The sequence below is a fragment of the Rattus norvegicus genome, chromosome 2 (genome assembly GCF_021556685.1).
Source record: "Rattus norvegicus strain SHRSP/BbbUtx chromosome 2, alternate assembly SHRSP_T2T, whole genome shotgun sequence".
NCBI lineage: Eukaryota > Metazoa > Chordata > Mammalia > Rodentia > Muridae > Rattus > Rattus norvegicus.
This window is the reverse complement of record NC_141535.1, coordinates 149747856-149763578: the sequence shown is the minus strand read 5'-3', so window position 1 is coordinate 149763578 and position 15723 is coordinate 149747856. Positions and strand designations below refer to the sequence as shown.

Sequence of the window (15723 nt, the reverse complement as noted above, 5' to 3'; positions counted from 1 at the left end):
ACACTATAAATCTCGAAGCTGTTGTTTTATAGAGGTTTTTTTTTTGTGCCTTTGACAAGTCTCTGTGGGAGATTATTTCTCAATCTTTTTTCTTAATATTAAACATTTATTTCTTATAACTACTTTATGCCAAATCAGGAATGCTATTTCTGTTTCTTAAGGCACACGCTTTCCTTTGTAAAGAATAAGGTTTAGTTGCTAGGCCTGGAGAATAAGAAACAAGTACAAGAGCAGTTTCTAGCATGCTACATGCTACATGCTATAAAGGCTTTGAGACAGGGATTCTCTCTGCAGCTCTGATTTGCCTGGAACACTCTCCATAAACCAGATGGTTTCAGACTCACACTCACCTGTGTGCTGAGATTAACACTGTATACCACTAATCCAGACACTTTTTACACAATGTCTCTATGAAATTCATTAATATATACGGTGACTCTGTGGGCTTTATGCCATCCTGTCTCAAAAGAAAAGAAGGGGAGTGAGCTGGGCATGGTATATGTTTTAGTCCCAGCACTCTGGAGGGAGAGGGAGACTTTCAGGACAGTGGAACTTGTGCTGAAAGAGAAGACTTGGAAGCTAGATCATCTCAGGAAATGTGAGAAACTGTGCAGAACGTGTTAGTTCTCTGTGGAGGTGAAATGTTGCTTCTGCCATCACTGTGGCACATTTCCTAGCAGAAGTCCATGGGTGGAGAGGGTTGTTTTGTTTTACTGTTTCAGAAAATACTAGTCCATCACAACTGGGCTACATGGCAGGATGCCTCAGCCCTGCTGTAGGAACCTACAGTGCCTTGTTCACCTGGAAGCAGGCAGGAAGCAGAAAATGCATGAATGGTCAGGACCAGGAGTGGCAAAACTCTTAAACCTTAGTGACTCACTTCAACCAGTCAAGCTTTACCTCTTAAAGCTTCCATGCAAAATAGCACCACAAACAGGGGCCAACTCAAACAAACAAACAAAAAAACAAAAAAAGCCCGAAAGGGATAGTTCAGTTTCAAACTACAAGAGAATTCAAAGCAAAGTACCATACCAAGACTGGGTAGCTTGAGAGAAATTTGCTTTCTTTCATCCCAGAGGCTGAAAATCCAAGATTAAGGTGTTGGCAGTTAAGTAATGTGTCTTCACATAACCCCCTTCTGCTGTATGCAGTGATCCTGGTTTTTCTTCCTCTTGGATTGGTTCTGGGTAGTCAAGGCTTATCCTTATTCTCCCTAACCCTTAAACTTAGCATCTTAAAAGCCCTATCTCTAAATGCATTGATATTGTGGGCTAGGACTTAAGTTTATGGAATTTGAGAGAACACACAACTCGGTCCCAAAGAGGTTTTGTTGTATATAAAGGAAGATTTTAAAGGAAGATGGTGCCATAGAGACATAGTGATTTTGCAAATCTGGAGAAATTTTGTCTGCTTTCTAGAAACAAATATTCCAAAGGCCAAAACCCTCCCCTAGAGCCAAGGACCAGCCTTGGCTTGAAGAGTGGTTCTGAGATAAGAGGTGTTTGAGAGCAGCAAAACAAATGACCTGAAGTCCAAGCTTCAGGTGGGTCCAAGCTGACGGCCTATGTTCTGTTCGAGAACTCTCTGTTCTGCGCTCCTTCAGTCCCTCCCCCTCCCCCTCCCCCTCCCCCTCCCTCTCCCTCTCCCTCTCCCTCTCCCTCTCCCTCTCCCTGTCTGGAGATCTCCAGACAGCTCTCTGGTTGAGCTTTTTTGCAATTCTAAAAACTCTGGATAGCTCATCTCTTACAGATCAAAAGCCCAGTCTTTTATTTATGTATCAATCTAATGATCACCCCAGGTTCCCCTTTGATTATCCTTCGAATCAGCATCCCACAAGCCCAGCTACTTGATTATTAGAAAGAGACAGCAAACAGAAGAACAGACAGTAAGATAACTGGGTGGGATCCTGCCTGACTCTGCCCTGAAATTGCCATCTGACCATGCTTGGACCTAAATTACCTCTTTCCCAGACTGACCTTGCACTCAAGAATCCATCTGCCTTAGTTAGCATAAACAAAAAATTTAGCTGAATGGGATATGGGAACAGTGGACTGAGTCACCGGACAGAACTGGTAAGGTAGTAGTAACAAAGTTTAGAACCCTGACAAAACTTATAATTGAAAACAGCAGGAGTTCAAACTAGCTCCCAACCAGATTTCCTGTCCTGGAGCACATGACCATGACACCTCATTAAAAAGACCATGACAATGGGTCATACAGCATAGAACTTAGGGTTCCTTATGCTAGTGAGGTATCTAGATAGGCTTTGAGTGTTTAGCCATTGAACTTCTCTTGTTGGATATCCCTTCCCACAAAGCATATTTCATCTCTGGTTTATCCAGAGTAAGTCTTATACATCTTCATCTGCCATGAATAAAGCAGTTTGAACAAGCAAGGGCTGTTGCCTTCATCAGGAACTGCCTGGGATGGGAGTTGGGGCGGCGGGGTGGCAGGGGTGAGGGCAGGTAATCTCAACTCTCCATGGTTCTCAGCAGCTTCTAGGTGTCCAAGAATGTGAGAACCACTTCCTCCATCCAGCTCCCTGCTATTTTCACCTGGAAAAACATGGGCAGTGACTCCTATCTTAGACTGCACTTTGCCTCCCGTGATTGGTATGTGTCAACACCCCAGTAGCAAGGTGGAAATGCAGACCCACAGTGGGATATTGCCTTGCGATAGACCACCATTCCCTAAATCTCTTTATCTCCTCCCTTAGTCTCTTCTGACAAGTTGGCTCATAGTGCAGTTGCCTCTCTCTGTTCCTTTAGATCTGTGAAGCTCTTTATACAATTCATATTTCATCCTTATGTTTTGCATAGTTGAGAATGCATATATTTTCAAACTCATGTATTCAGCACTTTCCCACACACTTAAGGGCTGTCCTGAGGGTCATAGAATTCCACCATTTTGCTATAGATATGCCATTGCCTTCTAGACTCCTGCTGTCTCTGATTATCATGGAGTCAATATCCTCTGCAGAGAGGACATTCCTCAAAGGAGGAATGTGAAAATATGTATACTATTATACAAACAAGCCTTTCACCCACAGCAATGATCTATCCACACTTGAGGAGGCTCCTGTATTGTTGGCTCTTTTCCAGGGGCAGGAACCATGTCATGCCATTCCTTACACACGGTCAAGCAGGACTCAGGATAATCTGTTTTCAACTAAGAACTAAGATTTCTATTCCTCTCTTTGGAGGAAGTTAGAACTTCTATACAGCTGCCAAATATAACTACCCAGATTCACATTTTGGGTCCTTCACCTGTTATCCAAAGTCTAATATATGCAGGTTTGTATCACTCTGACAAACTTTGATTGGTATAACTCTTACTGATTACTTGCAGGTGAGAGTTGGCCCTGGTGAACCAATGAATCTGTCCCTGCTATAGAAATGTGTGTCCTTTTAGGACACTGTAACTGTAGATCATAAAGACATGCATTTTAAAGCTGGATATTAGTGTATACCTGAAGGCCAAGCATTCAGGAGGCTGTGGTAAGAGGGGCAGCAGAAGTTAAGTAAATAAGACTTCCTTTGGTGGGTTAGGGGAGGAAGAGGTAACCAATGTTGGTGGTGGTACATGCCTATAATCCCAGACCTCAAGAGGCAGAGGCAGGTGACTCTCCGAATTTGAAGCCAGCCTGGTCTACATAGTAAGTTCTAAGACAGCTAGAGCTACACAGAGACACCTTGACTCAACACCAACCACAACCCCCAACTTAACTAGTAATCAAGCCATTTACTTTAGTTTTATCCTACTTAAAATGAGACTACCGAAGTATTGTTTATTATCGATCTGCTTTTTTTTTTAAGTTAAGAATTGTACTATAGCCCAGACTGTTTTGGAATGTTCCATCTAAACTGGTCCCAAACTCAAATCCTCTGGCTTCATTCTCCCAAGTGTTAGGATTACAGACAGGAGCCACCGTATCAGACTTCAAAGTAAATTAATGTGGGACGCTTGCATAGGTTTAATATTTTAAGTTAATATCTTAGTAGTGAGCTGAGAGTTGAGACAAATTGTTGAAGTTTTGTGTAGGGGTGGTTCTGATTCTAAGGTCCTGTTTTCCAATTGGTTCTTGATCTCAGAAAAGAAGCCGCAGGCCATTTGATGGGCAGAAGGAATAGGTGGGACTTCCGGGTCTCAAGGAGGCAGGTGACAGATGCAAGAAGAGAAGAGAGAGTTTCTACCATGTTTCTGAGGGAGAAAGGGTGACCAGCCATGTGAAATCTCAGATGGAGTGGCCACAAGTAAAGTTGAGGGCAGGTGAAGAGGTGTGGAGCTAAGAGTATTAATAAGGGCATACTTCTCCAGGGGGGAGAGAAGTAACACCCAGCAATTGTGCCAAAAATGCACATTGAAATTGAGCAACGTGTGTTGTCTATTTTTTATCTGTGGATTCAAGGGGATCTGAGTGGAGCTGGAAGCACGGCCCATTCCTGGAAATTAGGCCAGGAAGCAAAAGCTACATGCAACAGTTTTGTGTAGAGATATCCAATTCTAAGAGTCAAGGAATGAAATTTTATAGAAAAGCAGAAAGAAATAGCTAAAGATTTTTGGTGCGGAGGAAAAGGGTGGCTGGCATGACACTGTAGGAGAGTTATTGGTCAGATTCAGAGCCTCCTGTGAGATATGTGCTCTATCACTGAACCACATCAGCAGCCCAGTAACTGGATTTTAAAATGAAAATATTTTTATTTGCTTTTATTTTATGTCTATGAGAGTTTTGTCTGCATATATGTACAATTACTATGTTTCTGTTGACCTCAGAAGCTAGAAGAGGGCATCAGATCTCCTCAAACAGGAGTTACAGAAGACTGTGACCCATCATGTGGGTGCTGGGAACCAAACCTGGGTCCTATGCAAGAGCAGCAAGGGTTTCTAACCATCAAGCATCTGGCCTGTCACTAACTCTGGATTTTCAAAAAGATGAAGAGGCGCTGGAAAAATAACTCAGTGGTTAAGAACACTTGCTGCTTAATGGTGAGGGCTGTAGTTTAGATCACAGCACCCAGTTCAGCAGCTTACAACTGCCAGCTCCAAGCGTCCAGCACCTCTATTTTCCTTGAGGCCCTGCACTCGTGTACAAGTATACATACACACAGACATATACAGATGCATACTGGCACACAAAATAAAAATAATTAAACTAAGATGAAGAAATTATAAAGTCATGACAAAAGATATTAGATATTTTTAAAGAACATTTTAGTTTCTCAAGTTAGTAATTTTTGATGAGAAAATGCTAAGGAGTTGCCTTCTACCCTAAACTATAACACTTGCCCTTGGTTTTTTGAATGTGCCTTCTTATGTAGCCCAGGATGGCCTCAAATTTACCTCAGTCCTCCTGCGACCATCTCCCAAGTGCTGAGATTACAGGCATAAGCTCTAAAAGAGAATAGGAGACAAAGGATAAACTATAATGGTAGCTTTAGAAAAGGAAACAGAAAAACAAACTGAGTCCAGAAGTTGTGAAGGTGAGTTGTAAGGAATTTGTTACCTCTAGGAAACATGATGTGTCAGGGTAGCTAGGGTCTGTTCCTACACAAGTGTTTTTTTTAAACAGTTGAAGCGGAATACTGTCTTAAATTTAGTGAGTCAAGAAAATAAGGGCCCAGGGTATAAAGGAGAAGGAGCAATTTGTAGGTTAAACTTCTAGAGACAGAAGGATAAAGAATACATGTTTATTACTTTCATTTTAAGATTATTTTATTGTTTTATGTTTATAAATGTTTTGCCTCCTTGTATGCATGTATCTCCACCATGTGCATGCCTGGTGCCCAGGAAGGCTAAAAAAGGTTATTTGATCCCCGTGGACTGGAGTTTCAGGGAGGTGTGAGCTACCATGTTGGTTCTGAGAATTAAACCCTGGTCCTCTGTAAGAGCAGCAAGTGCTTTTAACCCCTAAGCAGAATATCCAGCCTCAAGAAGATAGCATATTTCAATATTTTATCATCATAAAAATTAATTCATCTGCTGGGGAAAACATATGATGACATTTACAAGTCAAGCATTAATCTGGAACTACTATTGTGCAGTTAGTACATTGTTTCCGAGATGAGAACACACAGCATGCACCTGGGCCATTAGGGCTGTGCTGTGCTGTGTCCCTATGCCTCAATTTCCAATTGTTTAAGAATCATAACATCAAGGAACATCTAGTTTCACAGAATCCACCAGAGCAGAAAGAGAAAGAAGTAGGAAAATCAGATATAATAGAATAATTATGTACACCAAGGCCAACTGAAAGGCAGTCACACACAAATGAAATCTATGCAGCCGCTGTCCAGGGCTAAGGTTAGGAGAAATTGGAACAACCAGTTTTTAGAAAGAGCTGCTGTGGGCTACTGAGATGTCTCCATCTCGACCTATTGCAGGCAGCCTCTTTTTTCAGATGGCGGGTCCCCTGGAGGGATGTGTCTCCTGCTTCTCGGGGTCCCAGACACCACCCTACTTTACAAGGAGCTGCTGCTGGCTTCTGAGATGTCTCCATCTGAGCCTACTGCTGGCAGTCCCTGTCATCGTATGTTGTCCCCAGCATTGATCGACTTCACTATTTTGTCTTTTACTTAAAAAAAAGAAAAGAAAAGAAAAGAAAAGTTGTTAATTCTTCATGGCCATCATCAAAGAAGTTTTGCTAGTTGCTTCTCAAGTCTATAGCTGCACAACAGCCCTCTGATGGTTCTTCCTTTCTCAGCTTTTTCTGTCTTTTACCTATATTCCTCATTACAATTATGTAGATTTCCTATAACGTGTAATCAGAAAATGAAAGCTCCTTTCTGTAGGACAAATGGTATTTCCTGAGTGATGAAATTATTCTTCTCCATTATCTAAGCTGAACACCTTAACACAAATCCTGCCCATCATAATTCCGCCTGCCACCTGCAACCAGAGAATCCCAGATTGAAGAAGAGCTGTGTGCTCAAGTTAAACTAAAGAACATATCCTATGGGTGCTTCTCCTTTAAAATTAGCAGTGGGAGCTAGAGGAATGGGTGAGCAGTCAAGAGCACTGGCTGCTCTTCCCGGGGACTTGGGTTCAATCACATCATCCGTATGGTGGTTCACAACCCTCTGTGACTCCAGTCCAGGAGATGTGTTGCTCTCTTCTGGGCACTGCATGCACTTAGTGCACATTCGTACATGCAGAACGCACGTACGCGCGTGCACGCGCGCGCGCGCACACACACACACACACACAAAAGCACATGAGAAGGTAAGTGTTTTGCTTGCTTGCTTGCTTTTGTTTTTTGGTTTTGTTTTTCAAGACAGGGTTTCTTTGTATAGCCCTGGCTGTCCTGTAACTTGATATGTAGACCAGACTGGCCTCAAACTCCTGTGACTCCCAAGTGCTGGGACTAAAGGGATGTGCCACCATGCCCAACTTAAGTGATTTTTCTAAAGACAGCTTGCTAGTAAAGTCAGTTCCAGCTACCATCCCACTGTGAAAGTACTGAGCTGCTGCTGCTATGCTCTCCTGTTGCCAGCTCACCTGCCACACATCAAAGCCACTTTTGCACGATCTAAATTTGCTCCTAAACAGTGGCAAGCTTCATATTGCATTCCTCCTTCTTAAACCAAGATACCAATGCCCAGTTTATATCCTTTGATTTATAACCTCATTCTGCACTTAAAATAGTTGCTCAAAAGTGAACTCTCCCTTCTCACATGCCAAGATTACACACACCCAGCTCTATATGGTGAAAATTAGTTGACTAGCTTACACGTATATGACTAGTTTTATGCAAAAGAGATTGAACCTAGGGCTTTGGATGGCTGCGCAAGTGTTCTACATCTTTAGCTACAAGGGTGAACTTCTAATCAACTTATTTATCAATGATGAATTTTAACTAGAAGAGACATCATCTTTTGAATTTGGAAAGCATGGGAAATTTAATAAAATGTGAATGGAAAGAATGTTATGGTCTGATCCTCCTAGAACAGCTGTAGCCATTTTGTTCCATGCCTGCCAACTATTTCTTAGTGTTGCTTTAACATGCCTGCCAGGCATTGATACAGAGAAGTAACTTGGCTCAAGGACATGCTGACCACACACGCTGTTTTGTTCCGTACGTTCTGAATGTTCTGTATGAACTTTACTAATCTTAAGAAATTCCGCAAAGCTTACATAGAACCCATCACATCAAAGGTCAATATGAATTGTTATCTCTAAAATATCTTGAGTCAGAGGTGACCACCAGGCAGTCCTTTCTGGACCTTTGTATGAGCTCACTGTGGCTTTTGTGGCTGACATTAAAGAATGCCATTAAGTTATTATAAGCCAAGAAGTTATTATTGTAATACTCATACTCTGTTATCTCAGTGTTCTGAAATTCCCCTGTTCACCACCCATCCCCCACCCCCTTACCTTACTCAGGACCAATCAGCTTAAAGGTTGGCTGATGACAATTTGCCTAGTGAGCCAACCGCTCACCTCCTTGCCCTTTCAATGTTTGAAACTGGGTTCTCCTATAAAACCCTGAGGACAGACTACTGCCGCAATTCGATTTTTCTTTCTTGTGGTCCAGTAATATGATACATGTTCAATAAACTCCTTTTCCTTAACCAAAATTGGTGTATGGATAGTTCGTGTGGCAATTTCCAGACCCCCCAATAAAGAAGAGGTCAAAACCAGGGGAGCTGAAGTAGTTAAAAACATGTGCTGTACTTGTAGAGAGCCTAAAATCAGTTCCCAGGACCGATACCAGGTGCCTACCTGTAGCCCCAGTGGAATCCCTGACCTTTTCGAGTGTCTCCTCTAAGGAACACATCCACACAGACACCATGATTGAAAATTTTTACAAGGATTTTTAAAAGTCAGATTCTGAGTTTTGATGTAAGTAAATTGAAAGTAAAGAAGTAGGGACAGGGACATGTGGGTGAGTGGTAGGAGAAGCCTGCAGAGGCAGAAAGGCATCCTGGGACTGATCCCTGATCTGGGGTGAGGTGGTGGGGGTGGGGAGGTTTGGGGAAATTAGGGTGGGGTGTAAGGATAGCAAGATGTGCTGAAAAGACAAGGCCCGAGGTAGAACTTTCCTAGCAGTTCTTGGAACTCAGGAGGGACTTACCCATGATGACTTAGTCTTGTAGATATGAAAGCATAATTAGCTACTTCAAGTCTTTAATGGACTATTTTACTGTTATCCATTTACAACAATATATTATCTTCCTTTCCTATCTGGTGCTTTTGAAAATGTACCTGGGTGTGCACATCATGTAAGCAAGTAAAAACATAGGCTTTGCAAGTGGGTGCCACTGTCATTCATAAAACTGTGGGGTATGAGAAGGCTAATTCACAACATTATATATTTGATTTCTCTAAGGTAAGTTTTTTGTACTTTTTCATTTTTTATGTTATGTTTTTGCAATGCTAGGGATCTAGCCTAGGGCTTCACATGTTAAGAAAGCCCTCCTGTTGATAAGTGGCTATTAGCCCAAATGCTTGAATTACCCTAGATGCCTAGAACAAATGAAACTCAAGACGGATGATCAAAATGTGAATGCTTCACTCCTTCTTTAAAAGGGGAACAAGAATACCCTTGGCAGGGAAGAGAGAGGCAAAGATTAAAACAGAGACTGAAGGAACACCCATTCAGAGCCTGCCCCACATGTGGCCCATACATATACAACCACCCAATTAGACAAGATGGATGAAGCAAAGAAGTGCAGACCAACAGGAGCCGGATGTAGATCGCTCCTGAGAGACACAGCCAGAATACAGCAAATACAGAGGCGAATGCCAGCAGCAAACCACTGAACTGAGAATAGGACCCCCGTTGAAGGAATCAGAGAAAGAACTGGAAGAGCTTGAAGGGGCTCGAGACCCCATATGTACAACAATGCCAAGCAACCAGAGCTTCCAGGGACTAAGCCACTACCTAAAGACTATACATGGACTGACCCTGGACTCTGACCCCATAGGTAGCAATGAATATCCTAGTAAGAGCACCAGTGGAAGGGGAAGCCCTGGGTCCTGCTAAGACTGAACCCCCCAGTGAACTAGACTGTTGGGGGGAGGGCGGCAATGGGGGAAGGGTTGGGAGGGGAACACCCATAAGGAAGGGGAGGGGGGAGGGGGATGTTTGCCCGGAAACCGGGAAAGGGAATAGCACTCGAAATGTATATAAGAAATACTCAAGTTAATTAAAAAAAAAAAAAAGAAAGCCCTCCTGTAACATTTTAAACATTACTTCTAAATAGAGATGACAATATAGCGAACCATGCAGAGCTAAACAACTTTTAATACTTCTAACACCAATTGTAGAGTTTGGGAATGTCCAAGGACACCCTCAGGTGTGGCAATTTGTTTTAAAAGCATCTTCACTCATGATGTCATGAATAACACTGACTCCTCTCAGAAAACCATGTGTGAGAAAGCATGGGACAATGAAACCAGGAATGCTTCCCCACACCTGTGTGTAGAGGTTTTTACTATAGTACACTGCCAGTCTCTAGCCCCTCTGGAGGTCAAGCTGAGGTCAGACTCAAAGCCTCCACCATAAGTGGGATGTTAGATTTTCTTACAGGCGCAAAAGCCTCAGTAAAAGATAATTTTATCAGGTAAGATATTTTAGAGTTACCCGACACAATGGGAAAGGCCAGATCTCTCTTTGGACCAAAGTTAAAGTTATTTCACGATGCACATTTTGGCTGAATAAGTATATCTCCATCTCTCATTCCTTTATTATTCTTGGCATTAAAAATATTTAGAAAGTCAGGGCACACAAACACAGCAGTGGCATCTGTATCGAAGAAGTTGAGGTGAAAGACTAGTACGCTGAGGCCAGCCTGTGCTACATAAACCCTGTTTCTAGAGAAACAAAGGTTGGAACACAATCTGCCCAATGTGTAGAAGGATCTAGGTTTGCTCTCCAGCACCATAAAATATAGAAAGTGGATCTCTGAGGTCGAGCCAGCCTGTCTGCTGAGCAAGTTACAGGGCAGCCAGGAATAACACAGAGAAACCCTGTCTCAAAAATATAAACAGAAACATAATAAAAACAAGCTTATAGAAAAAGTAGCAAGACTAAGAAGATCGTGTATATTTACACAGATTTCCTAATTCTTTATATTTCACGGCATTTTTTGTGTTGTGTTGAGTCAGTGTTGTTCTGTTGCTCTGGCTGGCATGGTGCCAATCAGAGGACACACGTAGGCAAGGTTGCAAACGCCCAGGAGAGGCGGGGACCCGGAGCGCAGCTCAGCGCCCCCTGCTGCCCACCAGGGGGAACCCGCTGGACGCCGGAACATGGCGCCGCTGCCCGCGAGCCTCGGGTCGCAGGCTTCCGACCGCGACCGAGGGGAGGCCAACGTGGTAACGCGGATGTCGCAGTGGGCGGACAACCATCTGCGTCTTGTCCAGGTGCCACGGCCCGGCAGGGTGGGCTAGCCTGAGCGCGGTGATCGCGGCAGGCCTCGTAGAGGACCCGCTGGAGCGGAAGGACAGCCCGGCCACAGGGGAATGGCCAGGGAGGCGACAACGCCTCTTTTGCCGCCCTGGCGGCGGCAATCAGGCCTGGAGGCTGGCCCAAGGCTGGGGACACCATGGGGCTGGTCTAGGAGTAGCTCCTCTTTCAGTATTGGCCTGCTGGAAACGCAGTAAGAGCAGAGGGGAGGCCTTGGCAGAACCTTGATGGGTTTTCTCAAGGCTGAGGTTCAAACTTCGGTAAGCTCTGAAGTGCTTACCACTGAACTGTCACCAGTCGTGTTTTGTTTTAAAGCGAAACAAAAGACACTGAAATTTAACCAAAAGGGGGCACGTAGGCTAATAAGTGTTCAGGCTAATTCTAAAGAAAAGACTGCTAAGGTTCCTGTGGTGGTGATGTACGCTAGGTGGGAGCTGCCCCTGGGTTGATGTTGGTGATGGTTCCTGATATGGACTTGCAGTAAATGATTTATTGGGAAAAGCTGCAGAGCTCTTGGGCTTGCAAACGTGGAGACTCAAAGCACAGTTGTTTGAAGCGGCAGAGCATAGTTTAGTATTCAAGGGAAATCACAACTGGACGTGAAACTGAGAGTGAGCTGCATTACCTGGCAGAGTGTGTAAAGCCCTGGTCTTGACCGGCATCTTGAAACAACTGCAGAAAGTTACAGAAGATGTTCTGGAAATGAGGCCTAGGGGATTCTCTGGGGGAGTAGAAGGTGGCAGAAGCAAAATCTGAGGCAAACAGGGTGACAGATCACTGGGAAAGATGGGTAGCCAAAAGCCAGAAGGACAATGCATTTAGAAGGAACAACAACTTTTAACCATTTTGCTAAGAATTGGAGGAAGTTGAATTTTGCAATGCTTTGCAACAAGGCAGCATGAGGTCCAAGGCCATGCCTGCTGACATGCCATTGTGGCGCCATCCTCTGAGCAGTCTAGTATCTGCCCTTTAGTAGTAATCAGTGCCAAATAAATACATGTATTATTACTCACTATACTAATATTAATGTCCAACCATTTACACACACGCTTACCCAATGTTTGCCATGATGCTGTATTCTAAGGTTTCCTACCAAGTACATAATTCACCATGGATGAAAAGTTAGAAATGCTAGGCCATGTGTGAGTACAAGGCACAATCACTCACTCCAGTCCCTATGCATGCCAGATTGCTAAGGAAGAATACTGCAAGAGCTGAAGGACAGGACAGAGGCAGTGGGGGCAGGGGGCGTTTGGAAGAGTCGAGCCACCATTTGAAGCATCTGTGTTATTTGAACTGTTAGTGGTCACGAGGACAGTCTCCGTCCTTTTAAGTTAGTACACTGACTATTGTAAACGATAATTGGTGAGAATTAATCGTTAAATCTCTTCCTGTAGAACATCAGCACTGGAATGGCCATAGCTGGGATAGTGTTACTAATAAGGAGCGTTCGGCTGGTGAGTCATCAATGGTTCAGGCAACAGACAATCGGCTTGGTCTCATTCCAGGCCGCTTGGATTCATCCTAGAAGATTTTTAAATTGTATTTTAGAATAGCAAATGTACTTTAAGATCTTGGTTAAGATTTAGAACAGAGAATTTATTTTAGGGCTGTAGAAAATGTGCAGAATTTTGCTTACTTAATTCTACAGGCTATTTACATACCCATATTTTTAAGACCTAAAAAATGATTCCATAAAGGATTTAGTTTGTTATAAAATAGTAAAGTCACTGAACTTGGAGAGCTGAGGCAGCATTGCTGCAAGTTCATGACCAGCCTGAACTGCTGTTGAGCTCCAGATCTGCCTGGCATGGACTGAGGGAGACCTTGTCTCAAAACCAAAACCAAAACCACACAAACTAGGGTTTGTCTGCTCTGGATAGGGAGTTGTTGGTACAAATGAAATCTTGTCTTTTAGTCAAAACTGTTTCTCAGCTGTTTTGTTAATAAACTATTATATGTAGATAGAAATGCAAGTTCTGCTGTGGCTGTTACTAAGTTATCAAACCTAAACGGTCAGATTATAGAATTTGAAAGGTTACAACTTTCCAATTTAACTTGGAATGGTCTTTTGAGACTTTGCCTAAATATATATATATATATACATATATATATATAATACCTATTATATATAAAATGATATATTATCTCCATAGATAGATAGATATAGATATATAAATATATAGATATATGGAGAGAGAGAGACCACATCTCAAGAATGTGGGTTATCATTATGACATTCATGTTGATGAATATCTGAAATCAAAATACACATAAGTATTTTATGTACCCCTCCCACACACACACAAAATCCAGAGTGGTCCTTCTGAATCCCAATTAAAAGTGAGTCCTGGAGCTTCAAGATAGCTCAGTGGATAAAGGCTCTTGTACAAACCTTGGAGACCAGAGTTTGGTCCCAGAACCCATGTGAAGGTGGAAGAAGAGAACATGCTCCACAAAGTTGTCCTCTGATGTCCACACGTACAATGAAGCGTGCGCGCGCACACACACACACACACACACACACACACCACTAAACAGAAATTTTTAAAAATTCTGGTTGATAGACGACTAGAAATTTCCCCAACATTTGTATAAAGCTCTTCTCCCTTGCAGAGAAAATACTCTATAGCATTATTTCCTGGAAAAATAAACAAATCTAGTGTCGTGTAAAGTTCTGAACTAGCCGTGATATGCGCTGTGCTGCCTGTCGCATTAAATAACTACTAACCCTGGGTTCCAAGAAGTTGCTGAGGAAATAAAATTTCAATGTTGGCCTTTGTCAACAGGATTTGCTTTGTCTCCTAAATGATTGTTAAACATTAAAACATGCCTTGCCAGTTAGGAGTCATTAACATGACACAACTTTGCTTGGGATTTATAGTCGCCATCTTTTATATAGTAGCTTGACATAGAAAAGAAGAAGTAGTGAGTAGTAAGCTTTAAGTCTCTATATACGTTTTTAAACTTATTTACTATTCGTATGTGTGTGTGTGTGCATGTGTGAGTTTCTGTGCACCAGATGCCAGAAGAGAGTACCAGGAAGTTGATGCTGGAAACTGAACCCACATCCAGGGCAAGAGCATCAAGTGCCTGTAACTGCTGAGCCAGCTCTCCAGACCCTATAAACACTTTATTAAATATTAAGATGTTAATGTCAAGTTAAGAACCGAGTTAAAACTTTTCAACGGCTCTGTCTTCTTATTAAATGCTTTGATATCTTCACATTTTATTTTCATTTTAAGTGAAAATTACATCTTCTTCTTCTTCTTTGTAAACCAACAGACGTCAAAATTTACAACCTCCTCAGATATTCCAGTAGAATTTATAAGAAAGAAAGTTAAACTACGTGGCCGATTACAGCGGATAACTGAGTGTGGTCTAGAAATTGAACATGTACCTATTACTTTACCTTTCATATCTTCATGGAAACGTAAGTAAACAATAATTGTTATAACCGATTAATGACCGTAGTGATTACTGTGGTATTCAATAGCTAGATGCTATTTATAAAGTAGCATTCTAATTCTGACTGCTTTCCAGAGGCTATGGAAGTCTGATTTACCAGAAATTATTTAATTTGACTCTAGAGTTCTCTCCCTTGTTTTAGTTGACGCTCAGTCTTTCATTTAGGCCGTCAGCTGCTCATCCCAGAAATGATGACAGTCTGTTCTGGCCTAGGACCTAAAATAACTGTGTGTGATGCTGAGTTAAACGAGCGCAGCCCTTCTAACTCTTGTATCTTACAATCTTGGAGGAAGATGGATAACATCCATGTGAAAATCTGTCCTAATGTCACTGAAGATGGAGTCCTAGGACACATAATTATTCAGGTCTGATGGGGTTAAAGAAATATACCCATATACAGTACTCAGAGAAGGTCTCATTGAGGAGTTGTTATATAACCAGAGGCCTGACCACTTGAGTGGGCGAGCCTGGAAGAGCATGAGGGAATGAGCCTCCAGTAACTGAAGCATAGCGAAGAAAGGTTTAAAGGATCCAGAGGAGACTAGATGCGTAGTAGGAGCCACACTGTTTTTTGGGGTTTTTTTTTGTTTTGTTTTGTTTTGTTTTTTGGGTTTTTTTGTTTTTTGTTTTTTTTTTTTTTTTACTTATTACATTTAACTCTGTTTCATATTAAAGAACCCAGGCACATACACATTTCTCCTGTAGATGCAGTCTCATGACTACAGGGATATGTAGGGTGACCCTATTTCAAGACAAACAACAGAAGAACAACAAGAGTTTGGCGATGAAGCAGACTCCTTGGAGATGGTATTTATCACTGAGAGCGTGCCATTCTGTGTCATTCTCTG

At 42.4% G+C, this 15723-nt stretch overlaps 1 protein-coding gene across 10 annotated transcripts in view; it reads left to right on the top strand.

Moving 5' to 3' along the window:
- The first annotated feature begins 11217 nt into the window (after window positions 1-11217).
- Miso1 (mitochondrial inner membrane subdomain organizer 1) overlaps window positions 11218-15723 on the top strand; it is a 29310-nt gene continuing 24804 nt past the window's right edge. For 4 of the 10 annotated variants that reach the window (XR_015667726.1, XR_015667725.1, XR_015667727.1 and 1 more), the window contains exons 1-2: window positions 11225-11364; window positions 14693-14840. Coding sequence is in view for 3 of the 10 variants with exons in the window: in XM_087630726.1 (XP_087486852.1) it covers window positions 11251-11364; window positions 14693-14840 (262 nt within the window). In the remaining 7 variants the exon portion in view is untranslated. 10 annotated transcript variants of the gene reach the window in all.